At 34.5% G+C, this 23,583-nt stretch overlaps 2 protein-coding genes across 11 annotated transcripts in view; both read right to left on the bottom strand.

The window, feature by feature from the left end:
* The window catches only part of SCFD1 (sec1 family domain containing 1), a 142,744-nt gene extending 136,141 nt beyond the window's left edge, over positions 1–6,603 (bottom strand). Inside the window, exons 1-2 of one of the 2 annotated variants that reach the window (XR_004348513.1) lie at positions 6,490–6,591; positions 2,981–3,051 (exon numbers count right to left, since the gene is read on the bottom strand). Coding sequence is in view for 1 of the 2 variants with exons in the window: in XM_032623103.1 (XP_032478994.1) it covers positions 2,981–3,051; positions 6,490–6,580 (162 nt within the window). In the remaining variant the exon portion in view is untranslated. Of the gene's footprint in view, positions 1–2,980; positions 3,052–6,489 lie in introns of both variants that reach the window. The other variant, XM_032623103.1, reaches the window with a different exon arrangement.
* A 944-nt stretch (positions 6,604–7,547) lies between these two features.
* The window catches only part of G2E3 (G2/M-phase specific E3 ubiquitin protein ligase), a 73,650-nt gene continuing 57,614 nt past the window's right edge, over positions 7,548–23,583 (bottom strand). For 6 of the 9 annotated variants that reach the window (XM_032622441.1, XM_032622442.1, XM_032622446.1 and 3 more), the window contains 3 exons: positions 21,566–21,738; positions 12,978–13,168; positions 7,548–12,107 (listed from right to left, as the gene is read on the bottom strand). In XM_032622441.1, coding sequence (XP_032478332.1) covers positions 11,851–12,107; positions 12,978–13,168; positions 21,566–21,738 — 621 coding nt within the window. In that variant the 3' untranslated portion in view covers positions 7,548–11,850. Of the gene's footprint in view, positions 12,108–12,977; positions 13,169–17,066; positions 17,332–21,565; positions 21,739–23,583 lie in introns of those variants that run through there. The other 3 variants (XR_004348422.1, XR_004348421.1, XM_032622447.1) reach the window with 3 other exon arrangements.

Below are 23,583 nucleotides of genomic sequence, written 5' to 3'. Positions count from 1 at the left end.
CAACATATGCAAATCAATCAATGTGATACACCATATTAACAAATTGAAGAATAAAAACCATGTGGTCTTCTCAATAGATGCAGAAAAAGCTTGTGACAAAAAACAACACCCATTTCTGATAAAAACTCTCCAGAAAGTGGGCACAGAGGGAAGCTACCTCAACATAATAGAAGCCATATGTGACAAACCCACAGCAAATATCATTCTCAATGATGAAAAACTGAAAGCATTTCCTCTAAGATCAGGAAATAGACAAGGATGTCCACTCTTGCCACCATTATTCAACATAGTTTTGGAAGTCCTAGCCATGGCAATCAGAGAAGAAAAAGAAATAAAAGGAATACAAGCTGGAAAAGAAAAAGTAAAACTGTCACTGTTTGCAGATGACATGACACTACACATAGATAATCCTAAAGATGCCACCAGAAAACTAATAGAGCTAATCAACGAATCTGGTAAAGTTGCAGGATACAAAATTAATGCACAGAAATCTCTTGCATTACTATACACTAACAACAAAAGATCAGAAATAGAAATTAAGGAAAAGATCCCATTCACCACTGTAACAAAAAGAATAAAATACCTAGGAATAAACCTTAAGTAGGTAAAAGACCTGTACTCAGAAAACTATAAGACACTGATGAAAGAAATCAAAGATGACACAAACAGATGGACAGATATACCATGTTCTTGGACTGGAAGAATCAACATTGTGAAAAAGACTATACTACCCAAAGCAGTCTACAGATTCAATGCAATCCCTACCAAATTACCAATGGCATTTTTTTAAAGAACTAGAACAAAAAGTGTTAAAATTTGTATGGAGACACAAAAGACCCTGAATAGCCAATGCAGACTTGAGAGGAAAAAACAGCGCTGGAGGAATCAGGGTCCCTGACTTCAGACTATACCACAAAGCTACAGTCATCAAGACAGTATGGTACTGGCACAAAAAACAGAAATATAGATCAATGGAACAGGATAGAAAGCCCAGAAATAAACCCATGCACCTATGGTCAATTAAGCTGTGATAAAGGAGGCAAGAATATACAGTGGAGAAAAGACAGTCTCTTCAATAAGTGGTGCTGGGAAAACTGGACAGCTTCATGTATAATGAAATTAGAACACTCCCTAACACCATATACAAAAATAAACTCAAAATGGATTAAAGACCTAAGTGTAAGACTGGACACCATAAAACTCTCAGAGGAAAACATACGAAGAACACTCTCTGACATAAATCACAGCAAGATCCTTTTGACCCACCTCCTAGAGTAATGGAAATAAAAACAAAAATAAACAAATGGGACCTAATGAAACTTAAAAGCTTTTGCACAGCAAAGGAAACTATAAGTAAGACAAAAAGACAGCCCTCAGAATGGGAGAAAATATTTGTAAACGAGTCAATGGACAAAGGATTAATCTCCAAACTATATAAAGAGCTCATGCAGCTCAATATAAAAAACAAACAAACAACCCAATCAAAAAATGGGCAGAAGACCTAAATAGACAATTCTCCAAAGAAGACATACAAATGGCCACAGGCACATGAAAAGCTGTGCAACATCAAGAATTATTAGAGAAATGCAAATCAAAACTACAACGAGTTATCACCTCACACCCGTTACAAAGGGCATCATCAGAAAATCTACAAACAACAAATGCTGGAGAGGGTGTGGAGAAAAGGGAACCCTCCTGCACTGTTGGTGGGAATGTAAACTGATACAGCCCCTATGGAGGACAGCCTTAAAAAACTAAAAGCAGAATTACCATATGACCCAGCAATCCCACTACTGGGCATATACCCAGAGAAAACCATAATTCAAAAAGAGTCATGTACCCCAATGTTCATTGCAGCACTATTTACAACACCCAGGTCATGGAAGCAACCTAAATGCCCAGCGACAGACGAATGGATAAAGCAGATGTGGTACGTATATACAATGGAATATTACTCAGCCATAAAAAGGAACAAAATTGGGTCACTTGTAGAGACGTGGATGGACCTAGAGAGTGTCATAGGGAGTGAAGCAAGACAGAAAGGGAAAAACAAATACCGTATATTAATGCATATATATGGAATCTAGAGAAATGGCACCGATGAACCGGTTTGCAAGGCAGAAATAGAGACACAGATGTAGAGAACCAACGTATGGACACCAAGGGGGAAAAGCAGGGTGGGGAGGGGGGTGGTCGTGGTGGTGGGATGAATTGGAAGATTGGGATTGACATATATACACTAATATGTATAAAACAGAGAACTAATAAGAACCTGCTATATAAAAAACAAATAAATAAAATTAAATTCAAAAATAAAATAAAATTTTCCCCAATACTGGGGGAAAAAAAGAGGATGTGGTATATATATACAATGGAATACTAGTCAGTCATAAAAAAAGAATGAAATATTGCTATTTGCAGCAAGATGGATGGACCTAGAGAATATCACACTAAGTTAAGTAAGTCAGAGAGAGAAAGACAAATATTATATTACTTATATGTGGAATCTAAAAAATAATAGAAATGAATCTATATAAAAAATAGAAACAGACTCACAGACCTATGGTAACCTATGGTTACCAAATGGGAAAGGGAAGGGGGTGAGGGATAAATCAGGAGTACAGATTAACAAACTACTGTATGTAAAATAGATACACAACAAGCATTTACTATATAACGTATGGAAATACATTCAATATCTTGTAATAACCTACAATGGAAAATAATCTGAAAAAATTCTATATGTATAACTGAATCACTTTGCTGTACACCTGAAACAAACACAATATTGTACATCAACTATACTTTAGTTTTAAAAAAAAAAGATTCACATTAACAAGCCATGCTAAGTAAAAGTAAAATATTCAGGCATTATAACTAAAATGTGCTACTGTTCAGTATTAACAAGAAATTCCCTCCAATCACCACCAATAAGGGCCGAGAGAAAGAAAATAATCCCCATTAACTTAAAGTCTCTTACCTTCCATACTGGTTCTCCAGTGCTGTTTTTAATATGAGGCACATTAAAATTCAACATACGTTTCAAAGCCACTGGAAATGAAAACAGTCTTATTAAATATTACCAATGTTTTTAGGATTTCACTTTTCCACCACACTTATTACTTATTACCTCAAAACAAAATGCACAAATCACTCTAGTAAAACTGATTAATCAATATTAATGCATACGTAGAAGTAGGGTCAGACTTTGTAAGACGGTTTCATCAACAACTAAAGGGATATTGTCTGGGAGATTTTCTAATTTAAGCATCTTTGCCCAGATTAAAATGTGAAAAATGTTCAGGAAGAAGCCGTTTCCATGTCTCCTGATGATACCACACTATGTTTTATATAGATGCAAAAAGAAATTGTCAATCACGACCTTGCAGTGGCCTCGATAGATAACTGGTGCTGTTGTCTATCTACTGTGTGGCTGAAAGCATAGATTAAGATAAGTTTTTCTAAAAACAAAAATCCTCTATGATATATTTAATTGGTTCATATTTAAATGGTTTAAAACCTAAATACAGCAGATCTATTTTTTAGTTATCCTGGAGTGCATTCTACGGCCAATTATCCTGTCAGATTCACTAGTGAGACTTTCCTATAGATGTGGTACGTAACTGATAACTCCTGCTTTAAAAATGTACAATTCTATAATCATAGCAGTTACGCTCTATGTCTTATAGTATTTTGTGGTTTTTACTGCTCATCTGTTCATGTGTTACAGAAGACTCAGAAATATTTTCTAAGGGAAATAAAAATCTTGATACACTTTTATGTGAAGTTGAGATGGCCAAATATTCAAGGGAGGGTAGTAGTTATCTGATTAAATGTTTAAATGATTGGTAATCCTAAAATCTACTTGGTTGATTTTTTTTTTTTTTTTTTTTTTTTTGCGGTACGCGAGCCTCTCACTGCTGTGGTCTCTCCCGTTGTGGAGCACAGGCTCCGGACGCGCAGGCTCAGCAGCCATGGCTCACGGGCCCAGCCGCTCCGCGGCATGTGGGATCCTCCCGGACCGGGGCACGAACCCGTGTCCCCTGCATTGGCAGGCGGACTCCCAACCACTGCGCCACCAGGGAAGCCCCCTTGGTTGATTTTTAAAAAGCATTTGGATTAGGTTTTATTAAGTAATACAGAATAATCTACAAGATAAACACCTACCAGAGAAGATTATAATACTCAAATCACCTGCGTATCAATTTACAGCATATTCACTCACTAGAAAAACTTCTATTAAATGCTTATTTCTTGAAGCAGATTAAAATAATAAGAGATTGCACATCAGTAATATATTTATATATGCATAGAGATACGGAGGTGATTTGTTGGTAAAATGTTAGTACCTAATGTCCAGCCAATTATATACATCGCCCAGGGCTTCCCTGGTGGTGCAGTGGTTGAGAGTCTGCCTGCCGATGCAGGGGACACGGATTTGTGCCTGGGTCCAGGAAGATCCCACATGCCGCGGAGCGGCTGGGCCTGTGAGCCATGGCCGCTGAGCCTGTGCATCCAGAGCCTGTGCTCCGCAACGGGAGAGGCCACAACAGTGAGATGCCTGCATACCGCAAAAAAAAAAAAAAAAAAAAAAAAATATATATATATATATATATATACACATCGCCCATAATTTAGACCTACTTCAGAAGCTCACAGATGTTACAATAGTTCACAGAGAACAGCTAGGAAGAATCACAGCCTGTGGTGCATATGAGTTCCAGGTACATGGTGCTCTCCAGAGCTTCGCTAACTGAAAGAAGCCCATATCAGCAGATATTCCCACGTTTGCCTTCTCAGCTCCATCTTGGTGAATTTCCCCATTTCTGAGCCTTGACTAACTTGTTAACAGGGATTCTGACACAATGGATTTGTTAATAAAGTACATGGCCTAAGACTCAATTGTGATTTATTTCCCAAAACATTCTCAATAGGCATCAGGGAAATGTTTACTTGTCCTACTATAGCACATAGTTTACCTTTCTCTCAAAGTAAGACAGAACTCAACTGGAGTACTAATTTGATAAACCTGGCATAACCTATGGAGTAATGATGTGAAATCTTGCTACAATGAAGTTTATTTCTGCAGAAATCCATATTACACTACTAGACTTTAACATTCTACAAAGTTTCTGCATATAAAAATTACCATCCAAATTTCATTTTTCAGAAAGCTCCTTTGTATTGGTACAGAGTCTCCCTTAACATGTTATTTTTTATTTTAATATGTAGTATGACCTAATTCATTGAGGTTCATTAAGCTGTCAGAACCATACTGCAAAGACAAGTGGGGTTTCTATTTGCTTACACAGATAAAATGAATGGCAGTTATTTCCCAAATTTTATTTGGACTTTCATATATTTAAGTTACACCTGACTTCATCTGATAGCTTACACTACATTATCTATTGGGGAAATGCAGAACACAACTCATTATGCACTGTGTCGTTAGTAGATTGAAGTCTATCATTAATTTTTCTTTGAATTGCAAAGGAAAGAATCAAGTACAGCCAAAATCCTTTCTGTAGTTCATATTAATTATAACCAGTTATATTCCTATTCCGATTTATATGCAAAAGAACATAATTAAAAGAGACAGAACTTCCAAATATGCAAATTCTTAATGGCTTATCTCTATTAGCTTCTCAGAATTAACAGTATGCCAACTTTCAAGACAATTAGCTAACAGGTATAAACCAATTGCCATCAGAAGTTTCCAAAAAATAAGGCAAAACTAAAATTATCTAAGGTGGAAAAAATATCAAAGCTCAAGAGAAAGAATATGTATTTTTTAAAACCATACTTCACGGTATAAATGGAAGCTATATAACCATACTCTGTTAAACATGAAACTAATAAGGCGTAGTTTAAAAACACTAATTTGCCAAATAATTAAAATGGGAAAGGTATTAATTCATTCGTTTTGCCATTCTTATATCCCATTCCCGCATGCTGAAGACGGAAATCTTTATCACAAGGCGTTTCTCTTCAGGTACCCCCAAAGACTGGTCCACAGGAGAGAAATGGCAGAATGTAATCTGCTCTGAAAAGAGCATCTAAATCTGTAACTGTGGTGTAAGTGCCGGAAAATGAAACTCTCAACATTAAAATGGGAGAGAACTTAACCACGCGCAGAAACAAACCCGAAGACCTCGTAAGTGGCAAGGGCTGTAAATGCCAGGTGCCAGATCTGGTCGCCATGGCCTTTTGAGGCCCAGTAGGAAAGAGACAAGAGCAGGACCGCAGCAACCCGCTCACCCCTGAAGCCCCTTCTCCGGCACATCTGAGAGCCGAGTTCTCAAGCTAATGGCATCTCTTCCCTAAAAACTCAAAAGGGGAAGGGCTCTCGATGGTCTGAGAACAGGATTAAGCTATTGGACGTCCGTCTCCGAACTGCACGCACCGCGACCGAGTGAGGGCGACAAGAAGAGGAATATGTCCTCACGGCAAGCACAAAACCTCAGGGAAGAGAAGGGAATAAGCCGGTACCTGTTTGTCTCTCTCGAATACTGGCTGCTGCGGCCGCCGCCATCTTGGCTCCCACCATACACTGCCCGGCTGGAGAGCGGAGCCCTATCATGACGTGGCCGCCCCGACCGCCCCGGAAGCAAAGATCGGAGGGGCGGGACCATAGAAAGCCGAACCCCGCCTCCTCCAGGGTGACCCTCCCATTCTCTCAGCTCTCTCCACAAAACTTCAGAGACCCAACGTGGGAATAATACCCGAACACCTGGCAGTGTTTACTTTCCAGCGGCGTAATAGTAGGAATTTTTATCCTGTCTAATCAAGCCACAGCTTCTCAAAGGGTAGCTGCTTTAAAGTGAGCTCTTTAGGGCAGGAGCGTGTTGTAGTGCTAAGAACCTAAATACTGAACTGTTAGTTTGGTCGTCTACAGATCTCTTGTGGTGATAATAATCTAGGAGCTTAAGGATCACAGGACTAAAGTAAATGAAGCTCCTGGAACAAAATTGGCACTTCAATGCTAGCTCCCTTTTCTGTTTCCCCAGTGCAGCAGGAGGGGTCTCCCGTTTGCTCCTTTTCTGGGAAACAGGCAGCTTCGGAGCATTGCTCTGATCAGGCAGGTTTCTTAATCTCATGTTAGGCAAAATGGTCTAGCTGCATGGGGTTGTTTTGCCTACGTGGACACAGAAGCCAGGAAGGCGCAAAATGGCAGTTCGTATTTTCCTCCTTTTAGTAACTGCAAAATCACAAAACATTACTTTGGCAGGGGGTGTAAGTGGATAGTGCAGGTGTCTTAATGTACACTTAAAACCATATGATGACAAAATGTATCCAATATTAATGATTTCTAATTTAATCCATAGATTTTTTTTTACTGGATGTCAAAAATGGACACAACTCATTTCCCGTATGGTCAACAGAGTTCACTTAGGATATTGCGTTAGTTATCGAATATGTTCATTCTGAAGTTTCACCAAATTCTGAAATGAAATTAGAGACCCTGTGCCTCAAAAACTGGTTTGAAAACTTAACTTTTCGAATTTATGAGAAATTAAGTTACCCCAACGATTACATTAAAGAGTAAATTTTTTAAACAAAACACAAAAGTTTATTTTTATGAAACTTGACAGGTGATCTCATTCTTAATGCCATTAGGGAACACCCTAGAACTGGACCTACATTCTTTTTTTTTTTCCTTGTGTAAATTTTTTTCACCTTTTCTGAGGGTATAATTGATAAATTTGGCAACATATCTGAAACGTACATTGTGATGATATGATATATATGTATACATTGTGAAAGAATTCCCCCGACTTAGTTATTTACCACATCTATCATCTCACATATATATATAGTTTTTTATTTTTTGGTGAAAACTTTTGAGTTCTACTCTCTTAGCATATTTCAATTATACAGTACAGTTAACTACAGTCACGTTATATATTAGATCCTCAGACCATACTCATCTTATAGCTGACTTTTTACTGCTTCCTATATGTGGAATAAAAAAAAGAAAACTGGAATCACCAATGAACTAGGTGTGTTGCAATTAAACAGAAATGACAGTTCCTGCCCTATGGGAAAGTTCTACTTAATTTTTTGTCTTCATGGAATATAAAATAAACAGGCTTTCCCACTGTCAACATCTGAGAGCCCAATCTTGTTCATTTGTTTACTTCTACTTTCAAATGCAAATCTACCTAACCATTTCAGAGCTCCAGCATAGACCTCCCAAAATATATGACTCATATGACATAGAACACTAAGGCATGCTTAACATTTGTGTACAGTATATACATTTGAAATGATAAAAACTGTCCTGACCAAGGAGTGCACACAGTGTGGGCAAACAAATGTATAGGAAATATATGTCCCACAGAACAGTGGCAGTAAACAAACAGTCCCTGTAATGCTAAGACTGAGTAAGGTATTTGTAATGTGTCTTTAGAATAAGGAAAGAATTAAACTATGGCTGTTAGAGTGTTAGTTAACCTAACTTTTTTAGCAGTTTAACTGACTCTACCTATCCAGATGTTGGGCTAAAATAATATAATTATTCTGGCAAACTATTATTTTACATTAGGGGATAGATAGTTTTAACAGAGAATACCTCAGAACAGCTCATTCAAGAGAGGTTCCTACGTGTCAGCCGATAATTGCTTGCAGGATCTCTATAATGGGGAAAGGATCTATTATCTACACAGTATTGTCAGAATCTTAACCTTGTTAAATCCTAACAAGTTACTTGATTTAGTTTATATAAGCACTTCACATTTAGTAGCAGAAAAACATTTATTTAGAAAACTTCATTTTAAGTGTCATTTTTTTTGTTGTATCTGAAGTCTTTAAAAAAAGGGAAACTAGGCTGACATAAACTATCACCTAACATAATACCTGGCATACAGTAGATATTGGAATATGTTTGGCAATTTGAAAAGATAACAGTCAAAATGAGAACTTTAAAATAGGATTTCTTCAAAGCAATGCAAATTTTCCTAAACTATATGTAATACACATTCAAGTAATCCATCAATGTGTTTTTATGCTTTACATTGCATCACGGAGAGCATAAAACTAGTTTAATAGCTTATTGTAAAATTAGCAACAAAGCTGTGATAAGCACTATATATAAGAATTACACACTTATAAATAGAATCTTGTTCTAATCATTTTCTTATAATGACTGAATGTAAAAGGCAAAGTCACGGAGAAAACTTACCTATTATATTACACTCTCCTTTACTGCACATTTAGCATTGAGTACAAAAGTTCCAAGAGCTTCCATATAATTAGGGGAAAAATTATAAGAAGTTTGGAATAAAGCAGAAGCCAAAGTAAATTCTCAAGTTAGTAATCAAATGAAAGCTTTTTACTTCACCCAAACAAATAATGACTAATTTATAATATGGAAATTAAATATTACAAAGTATAAAGTCATGAGCTAGTTTCTGATATTTTAAAGAATCTTTACCTTAAATACTAAAATAGTAAAATGACTAAGTACAAGAATAGTAGAGAATTGTATAAATGCCTTCAGATGAATTTCTCACACCAAAAAATTTTAAATTATTAAAAAAAATGAATATAAAACTAACCTAAGACCATTAACAGTAGATGCATACAAGGCGAATTTATGCTTTTTCTTGATAATGAGAGTAACAGAAAACAAACTTGAAATATATGGCATTTAGACGATTGAAATATTTAAGAAATACATATACACATTTATAAAGGTTTATAGCATAATTCCTTTTTAAAATCAATGTCAGTAGGAACTATGCATTGGCTATAACAATGAACAGAAAAAGAACAAACATAATACCAACCATTTGACATAGTAACAATGCAGAAAATAACCTATGTCAGGTTTCTCTGACATATCTTGACTGTAAAGATTAATCTAAAATCATATTGATGGAACATCCTTAAAGCCAGAAAATATTTTGCAATATGAATATTTATACTTCACTTTAAAACGTGAATATACTAAGTTATTTACATCACTTTATCCCTAAGGCCCTGTCTACACATAAAAGAAGAATTGAAACACTGTTTTTAATTGTAGCTAACCCAAGCACACTGCCTCCCCACCAGCCCTCCCCACCCAAAAAGCATGTGAGCTTTAACAGCTTTAATTACCACTGTAATTAAATGAATTCAAACTACAAATAACCAGAAAATAGCTTTAATTAGGTTTTCTGGTTTGTATTGGTTTAATGGCTTTTAAAATTTTATAAAAACTAGGTAGGTTAAGAAATAAAATATCCAGTTTATCAACACATTAGGAATAAAAGCTGTATGGTGAGGTTAAACCTCTTTTTTGATAATTGCTCCTTTAATTACTTTTGAAAATTTAACAGAATTCAACACAAGACAAAGAAATGCCTTGTTTAATGTTTTAAAACCTTCATGTTAAAGTTAAACTTTAATTTGCTGGGTCTGTTAGAAAATGTAACAAAATTTTACTAGGATTATGTTTTAGTTTTCCTTTGGTATTAATAACAGATTTATTACCAGTATCAAACCAATCCTGTCATTTGTCTTTAAAAATATCAATAATTTAAGGATGCTTCTTGGAGAGGATGAGAATATGGCTGATACCTGCTTTATGTAGCAAGAAAAATGTGCTTAAAACCAAGCATTTTACCTCTCATACGATTTATTCTGGTGAAAAACCCATTTATATTTGATAACAGATTAGGAACATTAGACTTTTCCAGTTTCTTCTTTTGCAAGAGTACAAATATGGTGACACAACTATGGGATTAGGGGACAATCTTCAAATTCTTATTACATAATCTCTTGTTACTTCTAGGTATTCTTTGACTTTTAGTAGCTTTAATAAAGTTTAAAAAAGGAAATGGAAGAGTTTATAGAAGGATAACAGTTAATTCTGCATGGTTGAGATTAGAGTGGGTTTTTCATTCTATTTGTAATTCTTTCTTACACATTTCTACATTGTTTATATAACAGGCACCTTTCAAAAGCAAAGAAGATAACTATATAATGCAATGGTGCCAGCTTACCTTTCATACAACCATCTTGATAATAAATGTCAAATAGCCAAACCTATCAAATGGCAATCCACAGAGATCATTCTATTCAGATAACCTAAAATGTGGATCAGACATAATGTGGTCTAATACCACACATGGGATACAGGAAAAAAAAAAAAATCCTATGATTAAAGCCAAAGGCTTTAAAGAAGACACTTACTTAGGGATTTTCAACTGTATTTTAATCCACCTCAGAAGTGTTTTAAGACTATGGAATGTCCATAGATTCTAGAATATTTGTGCAATTCTGCTTTTTAATATAATACTTCCCTTTAGGCATAATCTAATTGCAGTGTGGATCTATTTTAACATAACTTAATAATCTAAAAACATTTTTAACTAATTTAGTGCCATCCTAGAAAAGGATACATATAACACATACCCCAAAATATGACTTTGATTTATATAACAAGATTTATCATTTAGCTTTCCTATTTAATGCTTTAAAATAAAATAAGTGATAATTTGAAAATTGCATAAAACTAGAAAAATCACTGTGGCATCCTATAGCTAATCCCAATTTACAAAAACAGTGAGTACAAGTTTTCTTATTATATATAGCATGCTACTATAGTTGAAGAAAGTCTGTACAGCCATTCTAAAAGTATTTATATTGAGGTTTATGAAGCATGTATATTAAGAAAATAGAAAAGTATCAACTTTGGTACACCTTAACAAAAAAACTTTTTAGCTTAAGTGGCCAAAAGATTCCTTTATGTTCATATCATATATTTTATTGGGCCAAGTTTGCTCAAAAGTGATGATGGACAGATTTCTGAAACAAAAAGCATCAACAGCAATTTTTAAAGAAGCATCTCTTTGTTCAAAACAGTTAATGTCCAATGAAGTGAGAATTTTCTTCCTTTTCTAATCTTAGAGTGTTTTTTATGGCAAAGTCCATATTTTCTTGAAATTCTTTATAGGTACTGGTGATAGGAAGAGCTAAGCAGTTATTACACTTGTTTCCAACAGGAAAATCCATATGAAGGCACTCAATTGATGGAGTTGGTATAAATCCAGCAGGTGGAATGGAACTGCAACCAGTAGCAAAAATAAGAATGTCTTCCATTGTTACTGTAGATTTACCATCTGAAAAGAATACCAAAAAAGGAAAAAAAGAAAAAAAATCCATGTTATATATTGCTACCATCATAGACTCTTCCCCAACTAGACTAGACATGTTGAAAAGCAGAGATACCCACATTAACAGAGATGCATAAGAGGAAAACTAAATCACTAAGTGTAGTAATAGGAAAATGGTATATTGAATACATGTTTATTTGAATTTCAAAGTAGGACTCATACAATAATTTGGTTGACCTACTCACTGTATATTTAAATGTCTTCCTTAATATAAAATTATCATATAGTCCAAGAGGTTCAGTAGGTTTTGAAACTCCATCTTTCGGGGATATGATCCTACAAACAATTTTAAACCAATTCTAGACCATTGCTATTTGATAAACTATTTCAACAAAGGAAAAACTAAGATGGTATAAAACATCCAAACAACCTAGCTAAAAAATTTTCAACTAAAAGTTAAATAGTTTTACACCATATTAAACAGAATGAATTTACATTGCTAAGGCTCAATGATAAATATCATTACCATGCTCTGACCAATGGATGAGGAATAATTCAATTTAACTTAAAATTTAAAAAGGTGAAGTAAATGACTAGCTTTGAGACTATCCTGTGTTGTGGCAATCACCCGTATATTTAAAGTTTTCTAGGAAGAATGCCTCTCACTTCAAATTACCTAGAGGAAAACAACCGAAAAATATAACTTTACTATGTAACCTTTCCTATCACTTTCAACTCATATTAACTTGTTTTGAAACAAGTTTTGTAAATAAGTAGTTAGATTAAAGTCTTACTATAAAAAGCAAAACTCAAAGAAATAAATATCCCAAAACAAAATTTCTACGACAGTTAAATAAAAATAAAACATCTACATACCCTCAACAGCCTGTAAGTAACTGTTCCAAAACCCCAAAGCCTGTACATCAGATAATGTGTGTACTGTAAAAAGATCACTAAGAATTTTTGTGGAAAGATTCTCAGGTTTATGACAGAAGATGTTACAAAATGCTTCTGGATAAGTCTGAATTTTCTCCAAAACACCAAGAGTTCTCAGACCCTGTTTAAAACTTAAGAGAAGAAAAACAATGAGCCAACATTCATACACATGTGTTTGGAATGAACATTTCTAGCTAATTTACTATCACATATATGTGTGAAAAAGACAGAAAAAAAAAGATGTGGGGAAAAAAAGGTGAGGAAAAACAAAGAAAAATATGGATACACTTTATGTGATATGGTATTTTCAAATCAATAACAAGCAAATGTATTAATATAAAATGAATATTTTCCATGCCTACATTATTTGGCTTTATGGAATAGTTTTAAAATTAAGCTAACAATTTTTTATTAAGAGGAAAAAAGTAGATATCTAAAATTTTACACTTCAAAGCTAGTTAGTATAAAATGAAAGACTGCAAAGAAAAAGAATCATAAACTTGAGCCACATAAAAATTTTAAACTTATGTATTGATAAAAAGAAATTAACAAAGACAAAACAAAGTGGGAAAATATTGATACATGATAGAACACTAATTTCTCTAATATAACAAAAATATAAATCATTTTCTAAAAGAACTCAATAGGAAATACAAAATATGAATGCATCATTAAGAAAATACAAGTAACAAATGAATTTTTAAAAATACACATTCTCACTAATAAGCAAAGAATGAAGAAGATAGCATTTTTGCCTACCAGACTGACTAACCCTAACTGTGGCTCTGGATTCCCTATCCACGTCCTCAGGTACCCTGCTACACTGACTCATCTTCCCTTCTATTAGCTCTTCCTCAAGAGCACAAAAATATGCTTATCTTTCCCATCTTTGAATAAGGGAAAAAATTCACTCAATCCCATCTGCTTTCCTTTGAGACAACCTATGTGAAAGACTTACCTACATTTACTGTCTCCTTTTCTTAATTTCCTATTCACTTTCCCTCCACTCCTTTCTACATCTCAGGAATAACTGCCCTAAGTGCATGAATGATGTATGGGATCAGTCTCCTGGTTTCCCCTTATATCTCTGGCCAAACCTTCCGAGTCTCTTACAAAGCTTATTCTTTCTTTGCTTTGCCTTAAATGCTACTGTTTGTCCTCATGGATCTGTAACAAGGCAAATTTCTCTTTTTTCTTACCATATCCCATGGCTTTATTTAAGCAGGTTTATGTCATTAACTATAAAATCTGTTATTTCCAGCCCAGAATATATACCCAACAGACTGCTGGGTACCACATATTCCAAGCACCCAAACTTATTAAGTCCAAAAGAAAGCTAATTAATTATCTTATCACCAAAATCAGAACCGTAAGTGACAACAAATGCCTCCATTATTCACCCTATTAGTATAGCTAAATCTGAAAGTCATTCTTAACTCTTCCCTCTGCCACTCCTAATTACAAATCCCATGAATTTCCTTTTTTGAAATCCCTTTTATCTGCTCATTTCTCTATATACCAGTGGAACTGTTGTACCAGGTATGTAAGCTTCCAAGTTGATTTTCCATGTAAACCCCCATACTGTCATTCATCCTTAGGTATGTTGGATGGAGGCCCCCAAAAGATATGTCCACATCTTATTCCCTGGAACCTGTGAATGTGATCTTATTTGGAAAAAGGGTCCAGGCAGATGTAATTAAGTTAACGATCTTGAAATCATTCTACCTAGGTTATCTGGGCTCAACCTAAGTCCAATGACAACTGTCTTTATAAAAGATAGAGAGGAAAAGGCCATGTGATATAGATTCAGAGATTGGAGTTATGCAACCACAAGCCACCAGAAGCTAAAAGAAGCAAAGAATGGATTCTCTTCCTAAATTCCCAGAAAGAATGAAGCCCTGCCAACACCGAGACTTTGGACTTCTAGCCTCCAAAAATATGGGAGAATAAATTTCTTTTGTTTTGAGCCACTCAGTTTAATTTTTTACAACTGCCATAGGAAACTAATAATACACACTCTGCACATGAAATAAAGTCCAAACTCCTTAACATGGCTTTTAAGGTCCTCCACAATACAATTGCTGCCTTTCTTGCTTGCTTTTAACTTTCACCTTACACCTACCTTTGAAGCAAATTTCAGCCAAACTTAATGTTCACCTTTATAATTTTACTTTTAATTAAAATGAAATATTTCAAGCTTATATAAAAATCCAGGAAATAACAGAAAACCATGACTGTAACTTGATTTTGAAAGACATTAACATTTTATGTTTGCTCAGATTACTTTTAAGAAAATATTCTATTCACTCAACTAAATCTGCCCATTCATCAGTTTCCCTTCTCTCCTTTTACAAAGAAAACTATCTGAAAGTGCTATTTACCTATTCTGAAATTTTTACTATAGCCTGCATTTCATTTTAGTTTCACTATATATGTATCCCTAAAAAATAACTAGTATTGGTTTGCTTGTTTTGAAACTTTCCAATAATGGTACCATACTGTATACTTATTTTTCTGCAATTTGCTTTTTTGAGAGTAATTTTTTCTAATTGTTATATAGTAATAGTTATTACTACATTTAGGAAACTAGTTCTGTCACTTTATTTTGGGCAACTGTACTGAATTACAAAAAAATTTTTTATTCCTTCCTGCCGATTTATGTATTTTTAAAACAAAATTCCAATTTACCTTCTATTTAAAAAGTTACACTAATTCTTATTTTTAAAATGCTTACCTCAAAATTTTAATCGGCATATTTGAAATCTAAAGTGAATCAGGTATTTACCCTCTTCCTGAACAATACAAAGACCTTAGAACACTTGCAACTCTGGTAGCTCTCTCTTCCTATGCTACTTAAACATTTTGTTCCACCTTGTATCATAAATCCCCAAAGTAAACATTAATTTTTTGTACAATCAGTGTTTAGTTACTCTAAAATTAACAAATTTCTTTCGTTACCATTCCTTCTCACGTGCACACCTCCCTGTTAGTGTCCTTTACCTCTTGTAACCTTGCTACACTCTTTACAGAAGCAGTTCTAAGATTATTTTAGTTGGACAGTCATCTAGACTACCAATGATAATTTTAATTCTTCGAATAATTAATAACATTCACTTATTCATTTAGTCTTGTTGCTCTACTAAGACCTCCAGCATATTGTAGAAATGAAGGAGGTAATTATATGTATCCCAGGCTTGTCATGGCCTTAAGAGGAAGGTCTATCACACTTCATTAAGGATAATGTTTGCTGAATCTTTACTAGCTAATCTTTATAAGGATATTTCAAATTGTTAGCTTAAAATTATGTATAAATGTTTAAATGCAGCAATTGCTTTTTTTGCATGTATAACTGTATGAAGGTTGTTTGATTTTTCTCTTTTAATCTTAGTGGAGTGCACTAAAGCAAGATTTTTTTTTTGATGTTCTACCTGCCTTGCTTCCTTTTATAAACAGTCCTCAGAATTGTTAGTAAATTTTGAGGCCATGTTGCTAGATACAAATATATTCAAGACTGCTGAATCCTAAAGAATTTGTTCTTTTTAACTCTATTAGGGTCATTTAAGGACAAGGCTTTTTAAAAAGATTATTAGAATTTCTTTCTCTCTTTTTTTGCTTTAAAGTCATTTATTTGCAATGTAATTTAAGATCCTCTGTTTTTTAAATATGAATCTAAGCTATTTACATGTAATATAATTACCTATATGTTTTCTATCTTATGTTTTCTTTGAGCATGTGTTTTCCCTTGCTTGTTTTCATCCCTCTTTTTCTGTTCACTATATGATTAAATATGTTTTCTTTATTTCTACCCCCACCCCCATCAAACTGGTTTGGAAGTTACACACTCTATTCCTGTTATTTTAGAGTTTTCCCTTAAAATATATATACTTGGCTTAACAATCTTAAGGTAATTAATGCTTCCCCACTACTACCTCAAGAATACAAGTTCCTTAAAACAATAAATACAATATCCATTCTCTTCTTACAGATGAACCTTTAGCTAGTATTTTAATTATTTTAACCATTTCTTACCAAAATTTAGTTGTCTTTTAAATGGCCAATGCTTGTTTTTATTTATTCAGGTCTTTTCATTTCTTTGCTTACTCCTGGTGCTTGTATCTTACTTTTTCCTTCTGGGTTCAATTTCTTTCTTCCTTAAGTAGGTATTTTATTAATCTCTCCAGGAAAGAAGTAAACCTGTCTCAAAATGTCTTTATTTCCTCCTCTCTCTTGAATGATAACGTAACTAGCTCTGTGAAGTTACTATCTTGGCTGTCTGTTTTCAACGTTGATGTCACTGAAAAAAAGGCGTCCAATATAATTGATGCTCATTTTTACAATAATGTTTTTTTGCTCAGAACACAATTTCATCACAAAGTACACTACACTTCAGCATGTTAAGCCCTGTGAACCTGAACCTGAAGAACTTCTCAAGCAGCATTTTCTATAATATTGCCCAGCCTCCATCTCTTTTGTCAAATATGTGTGGGTGCTCTTATTCTAACTTTCATGACATTTCTTGTTTCAGTCCTTTTCTCTCTTTTTCTCTTCAATGGCCTAGCATTTAACAACCACCAAGTTTCATTTCCATGATCATTTTTGTTTCTGTTTCATTTTCCTTGTTTTTCTGTTGGTTGCTTGATTATTTTTTTGGATTCCATTTTTATCTATAGTGTTTTGAGTGTATTTCTATGTGCAGATTTTTTTAAAAATGTAATAATTTACTGCTGCCAACATTTTATCAGTTCAAGTATAGAAACACTACTTCCCTTCATGTCCCTTTGCCTTTTGCTGTTTATAATTTCCTAAGTATTTCTTTTATATACATTGTGAACCACATTAGAGAATGTTATAATTTTTGCCTCAGCCATCAAACATAATTTAGTAGACACAAGAGGAGACATGCTTTTATTCTTTTCATTATTCTTTCTTCCTTCCTGATGTTACAAGATTCCACCTTTAATAATTTGCTTTCTATTTCAAAAAATTCCCATAGGCATTCTGACAAATCGTTTAGTTTTCCTTCAAATAAGAATGTCTAGACTTCTCTCAGCTGTGTCCTTGCTGGGATCCCCAGCTGGTCTGCTTTCATCTCTCTACCTTTCAAAAGTCTTCTTAAGTTTGTTTTATAAACACTGTTCAGGGTTTTTAACTGTGCTTATCAGGAAGAATAGAGAGAAGAGTGTCTATTCCACATTATCCACAACTGGAAGTCTATGATCATTTTTCAACTTAGAAGCACTATTTGATTCATTTCACATTTTATGTTTGGTTTTTTTTTTTTCTTTTAAATCACTGTAATAACTTTTTATGTCTCAGTTTGTCCTGTTATTTAAATCCTTGATGTGCTATTCCCAATACTTGCTGTTTAGGATGGTTGTGTTTTGTCTTTTATTGGAACCTCCTCTTCTTTAGCAATGTAACTTTAGCATTCCCATCAGGCTCAGGCTGTAGAAATTTCCCTAAACACTGTTACGTATTTGCTTTTGCCTGGCACTCTGTAAGTACTACGAATCCTAAGACCAATTACTTTGTTAATGTCTTTGGTTCAGATTGGGGTCCATTCAGAATGCCAAACCCAAGTTTGGGGCAAACTGAGGGTTCTGATTTCATATGACATTTAGGGTACCATGGCTTTTTTGTTTTTAATAGATCTTTACGGGAGCATAATTACTTCACAATACTGTGTTAGTTTCTGTTGCACAACAAAATGAATCAGCCATATGCATATACATGTCCCCATATCCCCTCCCTCTTGAGCCTCCCTCCCATCCTCCCTATCCCACCCCTCTAGGTCATCGCAAAGCACTGAGCCAATCTCCCTGTACTATGCTGCAGCTTCCCACCAGCCAATTATTTTACATTTGGTAGTGTATATATGTGGATACTACTCTCACTTCCCCCCAGCTTCGCCCTCCTACCCCATGATGAACCTAGTTGCAGGGCAGGAATAAAGAGGTACTATGGCTTTTGATTTCCTTGTTATTTCTGACATCTACAGGACTCTTGAGCTATAAAATATTGTTTTTTGTTATATGATTTATCTTTCACATAAAAGGAGGGATCAGTCTTCAGCTTCTTTTCTCTTGCCCTCTTCATCTTGATCTGCCTAACTCCTATTTATAAATCAGGGTTTAATTTAAACACCACTTATACAGATAGGGAAGCCTTTCCTGACAACTAGACTACTCATACATATAAACACACACACTCACACAAAATAAACAAACAGCAATGAATTATCTAACTTAGCAATGAGAAAAATTCCATCTGTAGACATATGAATTCCTTGGGAAAAAAATATTTTGTACATCTATGTCATTAAGAGATACATTTCAAATAAGTTTTTAAATAACTGTATCAAAATTTATAATATATTTGGATTATTCTATGTATTAATCATAATTATGAATGGTAATTCTAACTGTAAGAAGATTTTGCTATGTAAGAGTCTTATAGTCAGAGACACTTGGATACATTTTAAACAGTTATGTAACAGTGTTACTTTAATTACAGTATTAAAAATACATTGGAGTGCTTCCCTGGTGGCTCAGTGGTTAAGAGTCCACCTGCCAATGCAGGGGACATGGGTTCGAGCCCTGGTCTGGGAAGATCCCACATTGCTGTGGAGTAGCTGGGCCTGTGTGCTACAACTGCTGAGCCTGTGTTCTAGAGCCCGCGAGCTACAACTGCTGAGCCCGTGAGCAGCAACTGCTGAGGCCCGCGTGCCTAGAGCCCATGCTCCACAACAAGAGAAGCCACCGCAATGACAGGCCCGCACACTGCAACGAAGGGTAGCCCCTGTTTGCCACAGCCAGAGAAAGCCCGCGTGCAGCAATAAGGACCCAATGCAGCCAAAAATAAATAAATAAATTTAAAATATATATATATATATATATATATGTATATATATATTGGAAATTATATCCTTTACAACTGTTTAAGCTTATGAGGTCATATTAAATTTTAATTTGGAAGAGTGCTTAAGTTCTGTAGAGCTCTAAAAAAGGAATGAGGACCATATACTGTCAAGTAAAAAATGAGGAGGAAAAAGGGTGGATGGTATGTTACTATTTATCTAATAAAAGAAATGAATATACACACACACATATACTCATATATTTACCTGCTATCAGTTAAAAAATATAATGGAAGGATAAACAGTAAAAGCCACTAAAATAATTACTTCATAGGGGATGGAAGGTAGGTGTGATAAGGATGAAAGCTATCCTTATCTTAATATAATTTGTACGACAGAGCTGAGTCCTTTCAATGTACTGTCATCATAGATTTGACTTTGGAATCATGCAAACATTTTATATAATTTTAAAATAAAATCAAACTTTAATAAAAGTCAATAAAAAGAAAAAATAAGATAAAAAATGAAAATAAAATGTATACCCAGTTAGTAATATAACAACAAAGAAAATAACTATGCCAAATGACTTTAAAACACAGTAATTTGACTGCATAGCCCTAGAACAAAAAGAAATAGAAAAACAAGTTTAACCTATTTTCAATAATGTTATGTTACTGATGATAATGTTGGCATTATCATTCTGTGACTATTATTTACAAAATGTGGATTAAATCAAGGAATTACTTCATACTCTAATTCATCAATGTCTTTGAGAACTGGGATTATGAACATGGGACAAAGAAAAAGTCAAAAATCTTGTAGTAGTGAATCTGAAGTATCAGTTGAAACCTATGATGTATTTTATCTTTAAAAAATCAAAAAAAACCCAACAAAAAACCCTATATTTCTTCTTTTAGTCCACTGAAAGGGCCTAGAAACTATGACCAATGTGGCAAAAATAAGCATCCCTAGCATCCAGATTGTGGATTTGAAATACCATTTCCCATTCAAAGAAACAAAGCTCATTAGGCCAGAATGTACAAAAGGAGCATGAAACACCTTGTCATACCATATAGCAAGAAGGCTATCAAAGACCATTAAGGGTCAACATCAAAAGAACTCAGAAGAAACAACATAAAGAGGTTTATACTGGTTAAAGATGAGACAATCTGAACTTCAGTAAGGATAACCAACTATAACAGTTTTGAATACATTATATACATAGATTAATGATACTGAAATTTTTAAATTTGCTTGAAAATAAAACTGGAGTCAGTAACAAGGGAAGGCTAGCTAAACGAGACTGGCCACTGGTTGGTTGATAACTGTTAGATCTGGGTGGTGATTACATGGTGTATCACTCTGCCTACTTTCATATATATTTTAGGTTTCCCACTATTAAAAGAACAGCAGCGTGTGAGAACATAAAAATAATTTTTATTTAGAAAAATTAATTATAAATTGAGATAACGATTACTTTTCCTACCTAAACAGTATACATTTAAGCAATTCTGTGTAGAATGGTAAGAACAGTATTCATCCTTAAGAGGTTAGTTTTAAAGCATTAGTTTAAAATAGCATTTACATTTTATCAAATATATCTCACATTGTAAGACAATTAACCACTTTAAACATGTAATTTGAGAGAATCCTTAACATATGAACAACTTACCTTTCAAAAGGTGCTTGGACTCTCTTAATTACATGATAAACAAGTATGTCTTTTGCCAACATATATTTATCACTTAATGATGTTATAAGTCTTAGGCATCCAATAAGCTCTAGGTAGTTATAATATTCATTTATTAAAGAGTTTAAGTCAGCCACAGTTGCTGCAGTATTTATCTGTAATGAAGAAGAAAATACACCCAGTTTACTCATTTACTTGTGAAAGATATTTACATTTCAAATGACACATTACTTTATACTCAGTTCTTGAGTACACCTGGGTGAAGTGAAAGTATACTAAGAATTATTTTCCTAGAATAAATGTCTGATAATCCAGTTTAATAAATACTGTATATTTCTGCCAAAACCTAGGTTTCAAAAAATCTAGACTATAATGCCACTTTAATATAGGAAATTACTTCCATAAAAGGTGGTAACTGATATAGAACAGTTACATAGCACTAGAGAGGCAAGAAAGAGGACCTGCAGAGATTTCATGAAAGAAAGAATAGCTGAGATTTTAAAAAATAGATACACTCAAGAGTATTTGAGGGAACAACATAAACAAAGATATACTTAACCATTTATGTGCCAGAAACTTTCACATAGGTTAGCTCTTGAACAAAGTTACAGAGGGAGAAAGACAAAATTAGGAGGCAAAGTCCATTTGAATGGAAAATCTCCTTGCTATTTCTTTCTTCCAAAAAACTCTTCTTCCAGGTATTTACATGATTCCCTCATTTATTTCAGATCTCTCCTGTGACCTCAGAAGTTTTTCCTGACTACCCTGTTCAAACTACCTTCATACTCTAATAGTTGCGTATATGTTCTCATCCTTCCAAACCCATCACCCTAAGTTTTAGCTGGGCATACAGCCAAACTTACCTTAAAGCTAGTGTGGCCTTATGTGACTAAGAGCTATCCAATGGGACATGAGTGAAAATGTGTCAAATTTCCCTGCACTCTACTTCCACTTTCTCCCTGTACAGCAAGCTTCAACTATGAAGACAATATCCTAAATGATTACACAACAAGAGGAAGGAATCCAATTCTCTGGGTGACTTGGTGTATCACAATTATACCTTAAAACAGGAGCCATTTCTGTAAAGGCCAGATAGCATTTTATGCTTTGTGGGCCATACGGTGCTTGTCACAACTACTAAACTCCACCACTGTAGTGTAAGTGCAGTCACAGACACAAAACAAATGGGTGTGTTTGTGTTCCAATAAAACTTTAAAAAGGCAGCAGGCAAGACTTGGCCTACAGTTATAGTTTGCCAACTCCTACTCTAAAATCTAGATTTTAGAAAAAAATAAATATCTGCCTTTTCTGAGCCATTGTCTTTTGGGTCTCTTTATTACAGAAGCTTAGCCTATGCTTTAACTTACTATACCCCAAGCATTATCTTGGAAAAGATATCCTTCCTCTTATTCTGTTCTATTTTTATAATATATTTTACTACATGACAGTATATTATATATTTATTTATCTTGTCGTTCCTCTAATATGTAAATTCCAAGAAGGCAGGGGCTTTGTTTGGTTCACTACTTTATCTTCAGTGATAAAACAGTATGGGATACAGGGACTTCCCTGGTGGCACAGTAGTTAAGATTCCGTGTTCCCAGTGCAGGGGGTCCGGGTTCGATCCCTGGTCAGAGAACTAGATCCCACATGCGTGTCGCAACTAAGAGTTCGCATGCCACAACTAAGGAGCCCACCAGCTGCAACTAAGGAGCCCACCTGCCACAACTAAGACCTGGCAGAACCAAATAAATAATAAAAACAAACAAAAAACCATATGGGGTACATAGCACCTTGTAGATATATATATCTGTTGACTAAATCAGTGAAGGAACACTGGCTAGGAGTACAAAAACTGGAGTTAGTAAAGCCATGAGGAGAGCTCCAAGTGCCCTAATGAAGAACTCGAATTCCATTCAATAGGCAATGAGAATCCATTAGGATTCCTGAGGAAGAAAGCAATGTGGTCAAACCTGTACTTGTGAAAGAATCATCCTGAA

The sequence above is a fragment of the Phocoena sinus genome, chromosome 2 (assembly GCF_008692025.1).
Source record: "Phocoena sinus isolate mPhoSin1 chromosome 2, mPhoSin1.pri, whole genome shotgun sequence".
NCBI classification, from domain to species: Eukaryota; Metazoa; Chordata; class Mammalia; order Artiodactyla; family Phocoenidae; genus Phocoena; species Phocoena sinus.
Note: the sequence above shows the minus strand (reverse complement) of the source record. Positions and strands in the feature narration are given on the sequence as shown.